The 18900-nt window shown below is 39.3% G+C and overlaps 1 protein-coding gene across 1 annotated transcript; it reads right to left on the reverse strand.

The window, feature by feature from the left end:
- Positions 1-386: 386 nt before the first annotated feature.
- LOC120089917 (ATP synthase subunit O, mitochondrial-like) lies at positions 387-3264 on the reverse strand. Its single transcript, XM_039047360.2, has 6 exons — positions 2878-3264; positions 2244-2294; positions 1833-2076; positions 1311-1423; positions 804-890; positions 387-721 (listed from the first exon to the last, which is right to left on the reverse strand). The coding sequence occupies exons 1-6, from the start codon at positions 2953-2955 to the stop codon at positions 593-595; spliced, it is 702 nt and encodes a 233-aa protein (XP_038903288.1). The 5' UTR covers positions 2956-3264; the 3' UTR covers positions 387-592.
- Between the last annotated feature and the right edge of the window lie 15636 nt (positions 3265-18900).

An 18900-nucleotide genomic window follows, 5' to 3' on the forward strand; every position in this document is an offset into this window, starting at 1 on the left:
ATCAAAACAATCCTCACGCAAAGAACTTGTGAAATATCTCAAGTTTGAACATTTCTCATTGAGATTAAGTTGTACAACCAATTGTTTCTCCAATTTAATGAAGATTCCCGACACAATTTCGGATTGCATAACATGTTGAATTTGTTGATTATATTGATGGTTCAACAGGGAAAGGAAGCAACCACATCTATGAGGAGAGATCATGTTTACTAGAATGTTGAACAAGCATTATTTCAGCCGCATAGTAACAATTGGGCAGAGAGATGTGAAGCTTATTTGTAATACCATTGATAACGATAGACCCGTCGTTATTTGGAAGTAAACTTCGCATCAATTGCGAAGCACTCAGAAATAAGAAATTGTAAAACGAAGTAACTCTTACAAGATTTTATAATCCACATAAAGGCCGAAATTCTTATTTCCACCAAGATGGTTGTATACCATCATCATAACAAGTTAAGGTAAAAAGGCAACAAAAATAATTGGGGGTGGGGGAAAAAAAAAAAATATATATCTTTGTCCATTAACATGGATGACAAAGTGACGAATAGCTGCAGATGATGAGATGGTGCCACAGAAGTTACACACTTTTTCACAGACCATCAAGAGTTACAGGTTGGCGCAAGAACCTCTCCATTTGACGTGCCCGGGTTTTAATGGACATGTCAAATACCTTCTCGCCAAATTCTACAACTAGACCACCAAGTATGCGGGGATCAATCTGACAAATACAAGAGCAACGTTAGAATTTCTCAAGAGGCATGCCTACATTCATAAAATTGGAAACCTAAAAATCAAAGTACCTTCTGCTCGAGCTTAACCTTCTTGCCTTGTCCAATTATATCTTGCAATGTCTCCTTCAATTCCTTCTCTTCTTGTGCTGGAATAGGCTGGTAAAAGACCAATCAGTTGTAAGATTTTTTTAAATTCTAACGAGATAAAACCCCACAAAGAACTACAAGCACCGAAAGCTATGTAGTGATTCAAAAAAACCATTTTATTTTAAATGTCGATAATTTTACTGCAAGTATTTTCTGTGATTGACCTTGTCATCCATGATCAACGAATTGCATAAAAATAGGATAAAAATATAAATCGAGTAAATAATTCGACAAGGCTCCTAACCACACATATATTAAAGGCATCTAATGACATCCACAAATCAGTTGCCAAATCTAAATGGGTCATCCCACAGATATCACTTTGCATAAGTTAATGCTAAACATATTCAATCACTTTGCACGTTGAACTTCTAGATAAGAATCTGGTTTTTACCGCAAAACAAAAAGGACAGTGAAAGTGAAACTTACAATAACAGTTGTAACAACTGCTTTAACTTCTCCCTTATGAGCCATGGTCAACTCCAAAAACCTCTTGGCTATGCTTTCTACATATCTCAGCCTCCCATTCTCAGCCAGTACAACTACAATTAATAATCATAAAAAATCCAAGTAAGAACGCACATAAGACTCCTTGAATGAATGCATTTTAATAGCCAATATCCTTATTTTGCACAGCACGAGTACTTCATCAATTAGAACAAAATGTAAGATGTGTGAGTCAATGGAATACAAAAAAGAATCAAGAACCCCATTAACCATCTCAAATACCTCAAAAGTCATATAGTATAAAACTCATTTCAATCATGAAAGGAAAAACTCCCCAAACCTTTCAGGCCAAATTTTATAAAGGATATGAAATGATACAATTAAAATTTGACAATTAGCCTAGAGAAAGAAATACACATTGACAGACAATTTGTGCCTCATAAAAGGGGCCAAAGCTAAATTCAGTTTTCATCCACACAATCAAAGAAGAGCAATCAATCCTACCCAAAAAGTTCTTTACAACGTCTGAAAATTTAGCTTCAGCAGAAATTTCATTGATAGCCTTGACTCTAGTTTCTGCTGGAACTGACAGGTCCATTGTGAACTGAGAAAATGTAGGGCTTTTCTTAATAGCCTCGACAAGGTTAACAAGCTCATATTCCACCTTGTCTAAAGAATTAGCTTTTACTGCAGCTAGATACAGAGCAGAGGCATAGTTTCCAGACCCTCCAAACAAAGCAATAGGCACCTGCAATATAGCAGAAAGAGCGCTTGTAAAATTAACTTCAATGAATACCCGCAAGAAACATATATAGCGTATGCACTCTCAGTTCCAAGAGCACAATTGATAGTAATTCTGAAAATCTATTAACGAAATGTTACATGAGGAGATAACTAAGGGTATGGTTCACAAACCTTCACTTTTCCTTCATTTTTCCCTGATGTAGCAGCATAAGTCCTTGAGAGCTGCAGCCAGTTAGCACATTATTGAAGTGATATAACCATAATAATACAAAACCAGAGAAAAAAGTCAAGAAACCAGCTCTATTCACTCCAACATCGACCAATTTCGCGGGAAATTGAAAATAAAAGCTCCAAATACCTTGTGAAACTTGTTTGGGAAAAAAATTGACATTTTTAATTTGCTAAAAATGCACAACCATCCAAAACATTAACCCCAAAGTATACCAACTCATCACAAATTCCACGTCTTTTCTAACCTGTTACCAAAAGTAACCCCAAATTATGTATATCCCCATGCATTTCGAATCAAACGAATTCACTACATACAGAACGCAAGTTCAGATAATCAGGATTATCTCCTCCGGATCATAATTCCCTTTCCCCTAGCAACCAAACAGATTATAAATTCCAGAAAATCTTAATCAGCGAATACAGATTACAAAACCTCCCCATTTGGCCTCAAATCCAACAGAAATGAGGCAAAGAACAAAAGAAGCATATTTGCAATCCAAAACCGGAAATAATTATGAGCGACAGAGAAGATCGAAGAGAGAAAGAGAGAGAGATGTAGTAGGAGTAGGAGTACCGGAGTGCAGGAGGATTCGGATCTTAAAAACTTGCTGAGGACAGGGATGGTGGATCTGATGCGACTAGCCAACGCCATTTCTCTACAAAGAAACCCTAATTTCTCAAACGTTCTGATGAGGAAGAGAGGGCAGAAGTTTGGATTCGAGTTTCGAGTTGCAAAGAGAGAGTGAAAGCTGTTGGTGTTTCGGCAAAGCAGGTCTCAGAGTAATTTTTTAAAATTACTCGAAAATACATTTTTAATCGTTTAAAATTAATTTAGTTTTTAATTTTATATTTTTAAATATAATTTTCATATCATCAAATTTAGCTTTGAAAGATTAAAAACATATTTAATAGTGATTTCGAAAATGACAAAAATAATTTTAATGTTTCCTATCTTCTTTCCTTTCTAATCCCTCAAAATGAAGGATAAATACTCTATTTTTTCCAATGGCCTTGGGTGGACATGGGCCAAATTGTTTGGCCCCATAAATTGGACTTGAGGTTGGGCTAAAGCTCGATATGAGCCCAATCTGTTCTCAATCATGTGTTTGAATTGGATTGAGTCTTGGCCCGAGAGATCTAATTTACTGTTTCAATTGATCTACTAGCCAAATTATCAACAGTGGTCAAGGTTTAATAGTAATTGAATTTGACCAAGCTTATCATGGTGGTCAGAAGGCCAGAAAGAAGATACGTGACGTGCCATTTTTTAGTTTGTCATTTATTTGTCTCTAAATTTTAATTAAGGAACATGAATTAATTCTTAATTTGACTCAAAATTAATAAAATGGACTTTCATTGTGATGACGTAGAAAATTTTGATTGTCATTGTATTTAAAAAATATATAACTATAAAATGTTGAGTAAATAAAAGTACATTGTCAAAATAAAAATATCATAAATGTATAACATGCAAATATTAGCATAGTTCAACTGAGATACAACATACACGGACAAAGGTTTGAATGGAGAATCTTCTACACTAAATGTTATTAAATTAAAAAACTAAAAATATATAAGAAAAAAAATCATAAAATTTTAGTCCCTTACATAAACAAATTTATTAAATTAGATGTTAATTTTTATTATTTTATAATGAAGACTTTGTATTATATATATATAAAAAAAAATCGAGTCTCTAATTAGTTTATCGATTCATTTAGACAAGAAATCTCATTATATCTTCCTACTAATTTCTACAATAGGGACTAATTGTTACAAATCTTAAAGTACAATGACTACATTGTCACATAATAAAGTACATGGACTAAGTTGTTATAAAATTGAAAGTTCAGAGACTAAATCGCTACAAACCAAAATTCAGGAACGAAATTGTTACTTTTATGAAAATTTAGGGATTAAAAATGATTTTTAACCTAAAAAATATGTATTATGTAATGTATTATAATCCAACTATAATAACATAGGACTATGATAGCTCACTCTTTGTCTCGAACGCGCCCTTAAAATTTGGTAGTTTTAGTAAGAAGTTGGTCTATTTTTTCTGTTTCGTCGTTCCTTTTTGCCCAAAACTTTAGTCCTCAGTGATTAGAGAAAACGATTTATGTGAAAGCTTATAATAGAATATAGATCAAAGTTTTAATCACACAATTGAAGACATACAAATCAATCAACCAGTGACCCCTCCACTCAAATGTGAAACAAATCCACAAAACTTAGTTAGACATATTATGGTTTAGGATTAGGAGATTTGTTCCTAACAATCTCTCCCTCTTTATGTCAAAACCTACAAACCCATTCGACACCTTTTTTTAACCGTTAACTAACAGTCAAATAAGTTTAAGGATCATTTTTAATCTCTTTTCAAATTTTAGAGACTAAAAGTGTTTTTTTTTCTTACGCTTTAGGGGTCAAATAGACACCAACTCCAAATCTCATGGATTAAAAATGTATTTTGCCTTATAAAACAATAGTTATACAAGAAAAAAAAACATAAAATATGTTCTTATATAGTAATAGTTTATTGTTACTTAATATTTAATGGTAATTACATTTAAATAAATATCAATCACATTTTAAATAATTATTTAAATTATAATTCATTTCCTGAATATGCTATCAAACACATACCTAAAAACATAAACTCTATTTTCATTGAAGCTCTTGTTTTCAATTTTTGTATTTTCAAATTCCCTATCAAGCAAGTCCTCGATGTCTCAAAGTCCATGAAACAAATAAGTTTTATAGTCTAAAAGAGAGTTTAGGTAATTGGCATGACCTTTCTCCTTTAAGGTTGGAGGTTCGATCTCTCATCTCTATAATTATTGTACTAAACAAAAATAAGCTTTATAGAGATTCTTATTAAAAGGGGGGAAAACATTCTAGAACTAACCCCACCTTTATGTGTATTTGATATGTTTCTTTCAAAGTGCTTAATACCTATGGATGACTAAAATTAGAGATTAACACAAGAGAAGACAGAGAGAGGAGTTATCTCGACCGTATCCTAACCCTAATTTAATTTTTCATCCCTATGAAATTCTTGAGAATTTCAAAGGATCGAACTGAAAAATCCTCTATTGATTCCCCGTTAAGTTATTTTCTCTTTTTTTTTTTACCTCAATTAAATTAATATATTTATCTGTCGATAAATTTTTAATTTTCACAAAGTATATTTCTATTTGCGTTCATTTGGTTCCATGGATTTTTTTTTTACAAAGTTATTATAATTAAAATGTGGGATGGAAGAATGAACCGACATTCAGGTCGATAGTACGAATACTATGTCAATTGAGCTATACTCATATTGGCTTCTCATGGAATTTTAGATATCCTTGTAAAGGATGTCCCTACTAAAAAATGGAAATTTATAATGTTTAGTTAAAGATTTAAATGATTTTATTAACTAAAAATATTTTACAATATTTTTAATAATCAAAACTAGTTTAAAAATTTGTAAAAATAGAGATAAAAGACAAAATGCATTTGGGGAGTATTGAACTAATATATTCTAGAGACAACTAAAATCATCTTTAAGATAGCTTGCAAGAATTCATTCTTCACTCGAAATTCAAAATTCAAATTTTCTAATCTCCATTTGAAAATTTAAATTAAACTCAAACTAATCTCCTAATAAAACCCAAAATTCTGGTGAATAATTTTTTTTATTATTATTAAAAATGTGAATATTGTTGAAATTAATGATAAGAAAAACACATTTTGGAACCTTTTTTTCCCCTTCAATCCATTCACAACTGCAAAAGATTGAGCCAATTTTCATTGTTTCCTAGCAGGATGCCAGTGGAAGTGAGAGTCTTCAGAGACCATTTGGTTTAAGATTTCATAAATACACGAAAATTAAGGATGGTTGGAAATAATAAGTCTAGTAATAAGATGGTTGGAAAATCAATAATGACTTTATTTGATTGTGCATTATAATGTTATCAGAAATTTATAGAAATAAATTTTTTATATTTAATTTGAAAAATTAATCATGAAAACTCCAAAATTTTAATAGATTAATTGATAAACAATAAATTCAATTCAAAATTTTGAGAAAAATTAATTATTTAGGCCTCGTTTGATAACCACTTGATTTTGTCTATTTCATCCACATTTCCTTACAATGATTTGCATCTTCCTTAATGACAATGATTGAATTTTTAACCAAATTCCAAAAAAAAAAAAAACAAAATTTTGATAGCTACTTTTATTAATTCTCAAAATTTGGCTTGATTTGTTAAAACATTGATGAAAAGTAAAAAATTCGGAGATGAAAGTAGTGTCCATAGGTTTAATCTTCAAAAACAAAAAACAAAATAGTTACAAAAGAGAAGCTTAACAATCAAATAATAATATTAATTAAATTATTAACTACAAGTATTTATAAAATGAATAATTTATAATTAAAGATACTTATTTACATAATTTGATGAGATCAATTGGATGAATTTATATAATTATGATGTATTAATTAATAAAATAATTAATGAGTTATTAATAATGATAAATTAATTATAATTATTACAAAATAAATTTATATTTGTTCACACGAGACTTCCGGAGAAACTTGTTTCGTGGAGTTGAACTTGAGTTGGTGTTGATATTGAAGTTGATTTGATGCGATGTGGTTGGATCTCTAATACTTGATCATCTGATTCTCTCAGTTGGGTGAATGTGCTTGACTTGAAGAAGAAAAGCACCGAATGTTCTTGAAGGAGAAGTCTTGGAAGAGTCTTCTTTGTGTCTTGCTCTGTCTTCTAAGAGTGGAGTCTTAGAAGTCTTCTGCTTGTTGATGAATTCTCTGGACTCTCTGAATGTAGAAAAGGCTTGTATCTTCAAAGGACATCTTCAAAGGACCTCAATCATTCTAGGTGTGATCAGCTTCAGGAGAAGAAGTCTTCTGGTTATAGAGAATTCCCTATAAGCTCTCTGTAGTATAGAATTGCTGACCCCTCCAAATGAGAGTGGCTTGGGCTTGGTTGATTCATGGTCTGGCCTTTGGGCCCAATTAATTGGACTTGGGCTTGGTTGGTCCATGGGATTGGTCTTTGGGCTCAATTAATCGGATTTAGGCCGGATTTGACATTTGGGTCAAATTAAATAATAATAAAAAAATTTGGGTCTAGTTAATCTTATCTGATTCAACGGTCATGATAAAACCACGTGGCGTCATCGAAATTTGTCTTTTACGTATGTAACTCCTAATTGAGCCCAAATTTAATGATTTGGAATTTCATCCTTAATTTAGTAAATGACGTGACAACTTGTGATTTATCTAAAATTTCTCATTCAACAAAGGCCCCTTTCTTCGAGATTTATTCACATACATTGAGTGGATGAATCTCAAAAAATATAAAATTAGAATCAAAATCCAAATATATTTGTTCTTGAATTTGACCTCAATTGATGTGTTAGTCAAACTATGAATTTAGTACATAAGTTTAACTTGAATTTGGTATAAAATTTGGAATATCGCCAAATTTACGAAAAATTTTGAGCTTTATCCCAATTTAATTTGATTTGGATTTAAGATAAAATTTGGGATATGTCCAAATTTGAATAAAAGATGATTTTTTTTTTCTCAATAGGATACTTGAATTTGGAATATGGCCAAATTTTAATTTGTGATAGATTTTAGATCTTTCCCACAACTGATTTAGAACCTAAATTTAGATGAATTTGATATAAAATTTGGAAGATGTCCAAATTATAATTTGAGATTTTATCCTTAATAATTTGGTTTGAGGATAAAAGTATTTGGATTTGGGATAAAATTTGGAATATGCCCAAATTTTAATTTGACTTAATAATTTAGGATAAAAGTATGATTTCGTGATTTAGGTGGGATAAAATTTGGAATATGCCCAAATTTTAATTTGAGATTTTATCCTTAATAATTTGGCTTGAGCATAAAAGTCTCATAATTTAGATTTGGGATAAAATTTGGAATATACCCAAATTTTAATTTGAGATGTTATTTGCAATTTAATCTCAATGTTGAACAATTTTGATTTTCAATAAAATTTGGAATATGGTCAGATTTTAATTTATGATTTTATTCACAATCTAAATTTGACTTTGAATAAAATTTGGAATATGTCCAAATCTTAGTTGAAGATAAATTTGAGGACAAAATCTAATAAGATTAAATTAAATAGGAAATTTGTTTAATTTAATTTGAAATTAGGATAGAATCAAATTAGGAAATCTGATAAAAAATCTAATATTTTAAATCAAATCTTTTATTTGATTTGGATTTCCTAATTTGTTAGGGAACCAGGGAACCTCTATAAATAGGACCCCAAACCCCTCCATTATTTTCATCCCCTCCTCTTCTTCTAATCTTTCCTTTCTCTCATTTTCCTCTTCTTCTTTCATTTTTTTTTTAAAGAAATTTTTTTTTTTTTTTTTTTTTGTAGGTTTACTAATTTGTCCCCCTTACTCTTTTGTAAGAGCTAAAGCGCAATTCAAGGGAGTACAACCGCTACTGTATGCTTGTTCATGCTTTCTGATCCTCATGGGAGAGGCCCTGCAAGGCTTACAACTCTCTTATGCTTTCACCCTAGAGAGGATCCCGATAAGGTCTATCTTGTAGCACCGTTCGCATATTCTGATCCTCATGGGAGGGGTCCTGCAAGGCTTACAACTCCTCTATGCTTTCACTCTAAGGAGAATCCCGATAAGGTCTATCTTGTAGCACCGTTCGCATATCCTGATCGTCATGGGAGGGGCCCTGTAAGGCTTACAACTCTCTCATACAAGGTCTATCTTGTATCACCGTTCGCATATTCTGATCCTCATGGGAGGGGTCCTGCAAGGCTTACAACTCCTCTATGCTTTCACTCGAAGGAGGATCCCGATAAGGTCTATCTTGTAGCACCGTTCGCATATCCTGATCGTCATGGGAGGGGCCCTGTAAGGCTTACAACTCTCTCATACTTTCATCCTAGGGAGGATCCTAATAAGGTCTACCTTGTAGCACCGTTCGCATATCCTGATCGTCATGGGAGGGGCCTACAAGGCTTACAACTCTCTCATGCTTTCACCCTAGGGAGGATCCCGATAAGGTCTACCTTGTAGCATCGTTCGCATATCCTGATCGTCATGGGATCGGCCCTGCAAGGCTTACAACTCTCCCATGCTTTCACCCTAAGGAGGATCCCGATAAGGTCTACCTTGTAGCACCATTTACATATCCTGAATGTCATGGGAGGGGCCCTACAAGGCTTACAACTCTCTCATGCTTTCACCCTAGGGAGGATCCCGATAAGGTCTACCTTGTAGCACCATTTACATATCCTGAACGTCATGGGAGGGGCCCTACAAGGTTTAGAACTCTCTCATGCTTTCACCCTAGGGAGGATCCCGATAAGGTCTACCTTGTAGCACCGTTTGCATATCCTGAACGTCATGGGAGAGGCCCTGCAAGGTTTACAACTCTCCCATGCTTTCACCCTAGGGAGGATCCCGATAAGGTCTACCTTGTAGCACCGTTCGCATATCCTGAACGTCATGGGAGGGGCCCTGCAAGGCTTACAACTCTCCCATGCTTTCACCCTAGGGAGGATCCCGATAACGTCTACCTTGTAGCACCGTTCGCATATCCTGAACGTCATGGGAGGGGACCTACAAGGCTTACAACTCTCCTATGCTTTCACCTTAGGGAGGATCCCGATAACGTCTACCTTGTAGCACCGTTCGCATATCCTGAACGTCATGGGAGGGGACCTACAAGGCTTACAACTCTCCTATGCTTTCACCTTATGGAGGATCCCGATAAAGTCTACCTTGTTATGTTACTACTTGATCAAAATTTGAAGATAAGGGAAATATGCCATTGAGTATTGAGTTTGAGGTGGATATGCCATCAAACTTTGAAGATGAGAAGAATATGCGATCAAGCTTTTTAGCGGAGTCGGGTTGGCTAGAGTCGATTTCGCGTACAAGACAGAGCTGGACGGACTAGAGTTGTCCTCGTATATGAGGTAGAGCTTGGCAAACCAAACTTGATCTCGCATATGAGCTGGAACCACACCCACATTTTTTTAGAGGAAGCGAAGCTACACCAATTTTGGAGAAGGGGTGAAGTTGTACCAACATTTTGGAGAGGAAACGAAACCGCACCACGACTTTGGAGATGAAGCGAAGTCGCGCCATCAATTTGGAGATGAAGCGAAGCCACGCCACAACTTTGAAGATGAGGCGAACCATGCCAGACTTTGGAGATAAAGCGAAAATGCACCAACATTTTGAAGATGAAACGAAGTCGTGCCATCAATTTGGAGATGAAGCGAAGCCACGCCATGACTTTAAAGATGAAGCGAACCACGCCAGACTTTAGAGATGAATCGAAGCTACGTCATGATTTTGTAGACTAACTCATTGAAGATGGAGCCGAGCCATGCACACCGACCATGAACTTGAAGATGAAGCGGAGCCATGCACACCGATCTTGAGCTTAAAGATAGAGCGGAGCCATGTACATCGACCTTGAACTTGAAGATGGAGCGGAGCCATGCACACCGACCTTGAACTTGAAGATGGAAGTGGAGCCATGCACACTAATCTTAAACTTGAAGATGGAAGCAGAGCCATGCACACCGATCTTGAACTTGAAGATGGAAGTGGGGCCATGCACGTCAATCTTGAACTTGAAGATGGAAGTGGGGTCATGCACGCCAATCTTGAACTTGAAGATGGAGCAGCATCGATGGAGTCTTTGAACTTAAAGATGGAGAAGCATCGACGAGACCTTCGCGTTTGAGTTTGACAAAGCATCGGCAAATCCTCCGCATTTGAGTTTGATGAAGCATCAGCGAATCCTCTGCACTTGAGCTTGAAGAATCGATGAATTGGTACGTCTTGATCAACTATCCTGTACGCGCCGTTTGTGTAGACTTCTTTGACGACGTAGGGCCCATCCCATTTAGGTGTAAACTTATTCCCTGTATGTCTTGTCGTGATAATTGGTTTCCTTACGGCGAGCACTAGATCACCAACTTGAAAGGACCGAGGCTTTACATGCTTATCGAAGGCTTTAGACATTCGCGTCTGGTAACATTCCAATGCTTGTTGAGCTTCTAATCATTTTTCATCCAGTGCTTCCAACTTTTGGAGCCGCAGTTTGGTATTGTCCTCTATAGTGAGCCCTTCTTGCACCGCCATTCTTAGCGATGGAATTTCTCTTTCCAAAGGAAAGACAGCTTCTACCCCATAAACGAGAAAGTACGGGGTGACTCCTATAGGGGTACGATGAATGGTGCGATAAGCCCATAATGCTTCACCGATCTTCTCCTGCCAATCTCTCTTCGACTTGGAAACAATTTTCTTCAGTAGGTTGCACAATGTCTTGTTAAATGCCTCAACCAACCCATTTGCAGCGACGTTATACATGGATGACTTGTACTGTTTGAATTTGAATTTTTCACACAACCTGTCCATCAAACTGTTGGAGAATTGTCTTCCGTTATCTGTCACGATCCAATGGGGAATACCATACCGATGAACGATATGAGTGCGGATAAAATCCACCACGTTTTCTTTCTTAGCTTCCCTTAGCGCGACAGCCTCAGCCCATCTTGAGAAGTAGTCAGTGGCTACGAGGATGTATGAGTGCCCTGCTAATGACTTAGGTGTTATAGGGCTGACCAGATCAAGCCCCCATGCTTCGAAAGGCCACGAGGCTATGGTCGGATGTAGAGGCTCGGGCGGTTGATTAATGAAATTCGCGTGATATTGACAGGCTTCACATTTCTTTGCATAATCCATTCAGTCCTGGATCATTCCCAGCCAATAATAACCCATTCTTTTCAATTGGAATTGTAGCTTTGGTCTAGCTTAATGCGCGCCGCATACGCCTAAGTGTGCTTCCTCCAAAGCCTTCGCGGACTCTTCTTTACTGAGGCATCGAAGGAAAATTCCTTCAAAGGATTGACGGTATAGGATCCCTTTATAGTAAATGAAATGCGCGGCCCTCCTGCGAACCTCGGTTTTACGACGGAGGTCATCCGGGAGCCTTCCATGCTCAAGGTAATTTATGATGGGCTGCCGCCAGTCTTCCTCATCGGTTAGATAGACTGATATCGCATTCGTTTCCCCATATGAAGTCCCAATCGGAGGTACAACTCATCTCCACCAAAGCGATATATTAAGGGGCACATTATCCAGGTCCGTTAAGGCAGTGGCTAGGTTTGCCAAGGCATCCGCTTTCTTGTTCTCTGTTCTCGGGACATGTTCCAACGCCACGCTTTTGAACTTCTCCATCAACTGGCGAGCGTAAGTGAAGTAGGGTTTCAAGTCGTCATGCTTCACCTCGTATTGGCATAAGAGTTGATTGATTATCAACTTTGAGTCACCGAAGATTTCTATACGAGCTACTCCAATCTCTAAGGCATTTGGAGACCAATTATCAATGCTTGGTATTCAGCGACATTGTTTGAGCATAACTCGGCAAGTGCGAAGCTATAAGGCAGCATGTACTTTTCTGGCAAAATGAAGACGATACCTACCCCCACACCACTTTTTCGTGTTGCACCGTCAAAGAACATGACCCACGGCCCTAAGGTTTCTGTGAAGAGAACTTCATCATCGGGCAAGTCTTCACTTAACTCCCAATCCGATGGAACTGGGTGATCTGCCAGGAAATCAGCCAATGCATGCCCTTTAACTGCCCTTTACGGTACATAAACAATGTCATACTGTTGAAGCATGATTGCCCACTTAGCTAAACGTCTCGAGATGATCGGTTTAGACAAGACGTACTTGATGGGATCGACTTTCGCAATTAAGTGGACTATGAAGGCATGCATGTAGTGCCTTAACTTATCTATGGCGAAGAAGAGCGCAAGGCACGTCTTCTTTATAGGGGAATAATTTCTCTCGGCTTCATTCAGGGTCCTACTAAAGTAATAGAGAGTGTGTTCTTTTCCCTTTTCTCTTTCTTGTGCCAATATTGCCCCCAGTGATCTCTCTTGCGGTGCAATATACAGTATCAACGGCTTACCGCTACTGGGGCTCCTAAGACAGAAGGGCTAATCAGGTACCTCTTTATGCTATCGAAAGCATTCTAGCAGGCCTCATCCCATTCGAATTTCTCTCCCTTTCTCATCAGTCTTTGAAAAGGCTGACACCGCCCTGCCAGGTTTGAAATAAACCTCCGGATGTGGGCCAGACGTCCCTGCAAACTTCTCAACTCATGTAGATTCCTTGGCCTTGGCATCTTCTGGATGGCATCGATCTTGGATTGGTTTATCTCTATCCCTCGATGTCTCACAACGAAACCCAGAAACTTTCCTGAAGTTACGCCGAACGCACATTTAAGGGGGTTCATCTTCAACTGGTACTTTCGGAGGCGATCGAACACGGTTCTTAGATCTTTCAAATGGTCATGTCGTCACTTAGTCTTAACCACAAGGTCATCCACATAGCACTCCACGTGTTTGTGCAACATATCGTCAAACACCTTCTGCATGGCACGTTGATAAATAGCGCCTGCGTTCTTCAACCTGAAGGGCATTACCTTGTAACAATATATCCCTTTTGGGGTTCGAAATACCGTCATTTCCTCGTCTGCAAGGGCCATTCGTATCTGGTTATACCCGAAAGATCCGTCCATGAAGGATAAGGCCTCATGTCCTGTTGTCGCATCGACCATGATCTCTAAGATGGGCAATGGAACATCGTCTTTCGAGCATGCGCTATTTAGGTCGCAAAAGTCTATGCAAACACGAAGCTGTCCATTCTTTTTTCTAACCGGGACAATGTTGGCTATCCATGTTGGATATTTAACTTCGCAAATGAACCCGACCTCAATCAACTTATTGACCTCAACCTCAATCTAGGGGATAAGTTCTAGCCGAAAGCGTCGTTGAGCTTGCTTAACGGGTCGACACCCCTGTTTGATCGCGAGATGGTGGACTGCTACTTTTGGATCTAGTCCCGACATCTCTTTGTATGACCAGGCGAAAACATCCCTATATTCGGTGAGCAGACTCATGTACTCGTCCTCTTCCTCTTCCGAGAGGGACGCGCTGATGAAAGTCGGACGCGGTTCTTCTACAGTGTCTAGATTCACCTCTTTTAGCTCGTCCACCATGGATTGACCACCGTTCTCTAAACCTTGCAGAGCGTCCTCCACTTCCTCTTTAATCATACCCTCTTCGGATTCTTCGGTGATTGTGATGTGGTGGCACGAAGTTTCGCCTTCCTCCTGCTCTAAATTTCCATTCTGAGGATTGGTGAAAACGATGTTGTGCCTCTTTACTTTGAGCGTGCCCTCACTTGTGTTTTAGAGTAACGAATGTCTCTCTTCATGCGTGAGGGGACGGTACTACGGATTTCTCCATCACTTCTTGCCTCTCCTAATGGCTTCTGGTCCGATGACGCTTCAGCGTTTTTAAGGTCAATTCGTCGCCAAATGGACGCTCGGGGTATCGGCCCCCTTTTTCTTATGGTCATTTCGGGGGCGTCAGCACAGGTTTTTCCCTTCTCCTTTGTCTTACTAGGAACATATTGGTCGAGGGGATCGTCAGCCCTCTTGTGCTTCAGGCAATCAAAAACATGAGCGCGGGGTTCTCCTTCGTTCTCCGTCGGAACTGCGCCTAGTCTCTCGAAGGTTAACGGTCGCTCTACCACCAGCGATTAATAGATGATTTCCTCATTTCCTTCATTTGGCATAGTCAACCTTCAAAAAACTGAACGTCGAGTAACTCTGGGAATAGTATGTGGGCTTTCCCTTTCTGCTTTTGTCATGCTTAACCTCTCGAAGACCAAGGCACGTGCGGCAGATGGTCTAATACGGTCGAAGGTTGAGGCTCTTTTATCTTTGCCCTCATTTTCTCCTGTATCATTGACTTCTTCTGCAGTGATATGATTGTTGTTGGCCACTTTCTCCTTCGCCTTTCTGATTATGCGGACTGGCTCTGACAGCTCATATCCGAGTCCCGCCCTCAACGTGGGTATAGCATGTCCTTCTTGCAAAAGTTTCTTTTGGGTTGACGAGAGTCGGGGTTGCTCATAAATCTTCAAACTCTTGAACTTAATGTGAGTTGTGAAGTCGTAGCCTGCCTTCGCCAACAGCTTGTAAGCCTTGGGATCGAATCCATCTTTAGTTCGCCTCTCGGGCAGCTTTAACCCTATCACTTCCGCCTCCAGCTTGTAGACTTCCTACTTCGTTATCGGCGTGAGGGGTGTGCCGAAACTCTCCTTTAGAATTTCTATGTCTCCGACCTGCAAACCTTTTGAGCATTCCGTAAAAGGTGACTCACCCTTTTTTCGTCTCGACAAAGGGACATAGTGCAGAATCGGAGGTTTTGAGGTTTTTTCGCCCCTCACCACAGGTGTTTCTCCAACGACGAGGGATATTCTACTCTCTTTAGGGTTGGAGGCTTGTACCTTGCTACCCACTCTTTTCTCTATGTCTATTGGCGACCTCGACCGGGATCCACCTGCTTTCTTTGCCAGCAAGTTCTCTGTCGACATAGTCTCACCGGAATTCTCACTCTTTAGGTAAAACTTTGCATCTGCGAAGTAAGACTCGGCCTCAAAAAACGGATTAGAATCTGCTTCAACCTTCTTAATCCCGTCTTAATAAAACTTGAAACATTAATGTAGTGTCGATGTAATCACACCATTCCCATGAATCCAAGGGCATCCCAACAGCAGCTTGTAGGTGATCTTTGAGTCTATCACATGAAACAGCGTGTCGGCCTTTAGATCGCCAATGAGGAGCTCCAAGTGTATCATGCCTATCGCCCTTTGGCTGCCTTGATTGAAACCTTGAATTACTAATTTGTTGTTTGATAGCTCTTCCATGAGTATGCCCAACTGTTTCATAGTCGTCTTAGGCATTATATTGACGACGGATCCGTTTTCGATGAGGATTCGACCCACTCTCTGTTCTCGAATGTATCCAAAAAGGTACAAAGGGCTATTATGCAATTTGGATCCCAGTAGCAGATCTTCGTCTGAGAAGTCTATGGATGTGCAACACGAGGCATAAGCATGTGCTACGGAGGTCGATGCACCAGAGGCTTTGGATTCTAACAGTGCCTCAATGAGGGTCCTCTTAGCTTCTCGCGGGAGTGAAAGTAGGTCATCTATGTTGAATGGTGACGAACCCTTTGGTTCTCCTGTCGACTTTAATGGGCCTAGAACGGTATCTTCGTCCTCCCTGATACTGACAACATGACATGCAGCAACCTCTGGTGTCTCCTCTGAACCCCAATTGCCAAAGTTCTTCGGGAGGAAATCTGCTAACGTCATCTGTCGTCTGGGACGAGGAACATCCTCGTCTCTCTCGTCAACAGCTTTGGGCCTCCAAGCCTTCTTTCTACCCTTCCTTTTTTGTGTCTTGCTCCCTCTCTTGTAGCTTCTATGAGAGCGTAACTCTTTTTGGGTAGAGTTCAGTCTTCCCTACTTACAGCGTGCCACAAGAATCCAGCCTTCGTTATCGCCATCGTCAGCGCGCTCTCCTCCGTTTTGAGGATCTGTAGCTTGGACCTTCTGCTGAAACCGCACTACCATAGGTTCGAATGTCCCAAACTGGACCGAGCTCTCCCTTTCTTCATAATATATGATTGGTGCCGCAACGCTTGGAGCTACCATCACCACAACATGATTCGTTTGGACCACCTCCTCTAGATCCAGCTCTATTTTCCTCTCACGAGCCAATTTGAGGATCAATTCCTTCAGTACGAAACATGTTCCAACTAGGTGGCTAACGACCCTGTGATACTTGCAGTAGTTGGGATCATCCACTTTGTCGGCCTGTTCCGGTCGTTTACATTCTGGTAGCTAGATAAGGTGGTTCTCTGTAGTTGCTCAAGCATATTCGTAACATCAGAGTCAGGGAATGGGTAGACTTTTTCCTATCGTTCCTGCAGGGTTAGGCGATGTCTTTCGCCTCCTTTGTCTTTCTTTTCTATCTTCTTCTCTTTTCCTTTCGAGGAGAACTTCAACGGGGTCATATTAACGACCATTGATTCCTTTGTGGCGCCTTTCACAATTTTCTTGGTGCCCTTCACTTCCTTCTTGTCTTTCTTTGGTTCGTGGCTCAGGAAGTCCCTCGTTCCTCTGTTGGCGATACTTAGCTCCATGTCGTGGGCACGGGTCGCCAATTCTTCAAAGGTACGGGACTTTATTCCCTGCAGGATGTAAAGAAGTTCCCAGTGCATACCCTGTGTGCACATTTCTACAATAGATAATTCAGTGAGTCAATCTTTGCAATCTAGACTCAGAGCTCTCCATCGGTTGATATGGTCGACGACCGGCTCCCCTTTCCGTTGTTTGGCATTTGTCAACTCCATCATGCTGACGGTGCGCCTAGTGATGTAGAAGCGATTCAATAATTCTATTTCAAGTTGCTCCCAGTTATCAATCACCTCAGGCTCTAAGTCTGTGTACCAGTTAAAAGTGTTTCCTTTGAGGGTTCTAACGAACTATTTGACTAGTAGATCTCCCCTTGTTCCCGTATTCTCGCATGTTTCTACGAAGTGGGCGATATGTTGATTTGGGTTGCCCTTTCCGCCGAATTGTTGGAACTTTGGGGGTTGTACCCTGCAGGCATTCTTAGATTGTCAATCCTCTGAGTGTATGGCTTGGAATACATGAAGGAAGTTTGAGTCGGCCCTACATATTGAGCTGTTATGGAGGTCATGATCATGTTTTGCAGTTGTTGGACCGATAAAGAGGTCACCGAGTCTAACTGTCGCCCTTGGTTTTCTTGCAACACGGTCTTCCCCTTGTCAGTTGCTTTGACCGCAGGTGCTTGGCTGGATTCAGCAACCTCTCGAGACTGCATTTGTTCTCTCAGGGCAGCGATCTCATGGTCTCGCTCCTCAACAGCTTTCATCAGAAAGTTAATCTTCCTTTCCATTTCTGTCATGGCTGCTTCTTCCGTCATATCTGCCATCATAACGGAGATCACATTTGGCGGTGAATCTCTTTTCGGCTTGCTGGAGGCGGAAATAGAGTTGTCAAACAGGGGGTTTTCCTTGATGACAACCCTACCTTGTGGGGATTCCGTCATTTGCCTCAAGATATTGTGGGCAATAAGAGAGCTCTATTCTTGCTCCTGCATGACTTCTCTTAAGCGGTTGCGAGTGACAAGTCCCATGTATGAGTCGTTTGTGGAGGAAGTCTTGGTGTCATCTTCTTAGGTGTCATTTGCCTTGTTTGGATGCTGAGAGAGAGATAAGAGGTAGAGATGGTCCTACTGGGCGTACCAATTTGTTCACACGAGGCTTCCGGAGAAACTTGTATCGTGGAGTTGAACTTGAGTTGGTGTTGATATTGAAGTTGATTTGATGCGATGTGGTTCGATCTCTAATACTTAATCCTCTGATTCTTTCTCAGTTGGGTGAATGTGCTTGACTTGAAGAAGAAAAGCACCGAACGTTCTTGAAGTAGAAGTATTGGAAAAGTCTTCTTTGTGTCTTCAAGGGTCTTCTGTCTTCTAGGAGTGGAGTCTTGGAAGTCTTCTGCTTGTTGATGAATTCTCTGGACTCTCTGAATGTAGAAAATGTTTGTATCTTCAAAGGACTTCAGTCTTCAGAATGTTTGCATCTTCAAAGGACTT

This window comes from Benincasa hispida, chromosome 11, assembly GCF_027475165.1.
Source record: "Benincasa hispida cultivar pf3 chromosome 11, pf3_genome.v1.1, whole genome shotgun sequence".
Taxonomy (NCBI): Eukaryota; Viridiplantae; Streptophyta; class Magnoliopsida; order Cucurbitales; family Cucurbitaceae; genus Benincasa; species Benincasa hispida.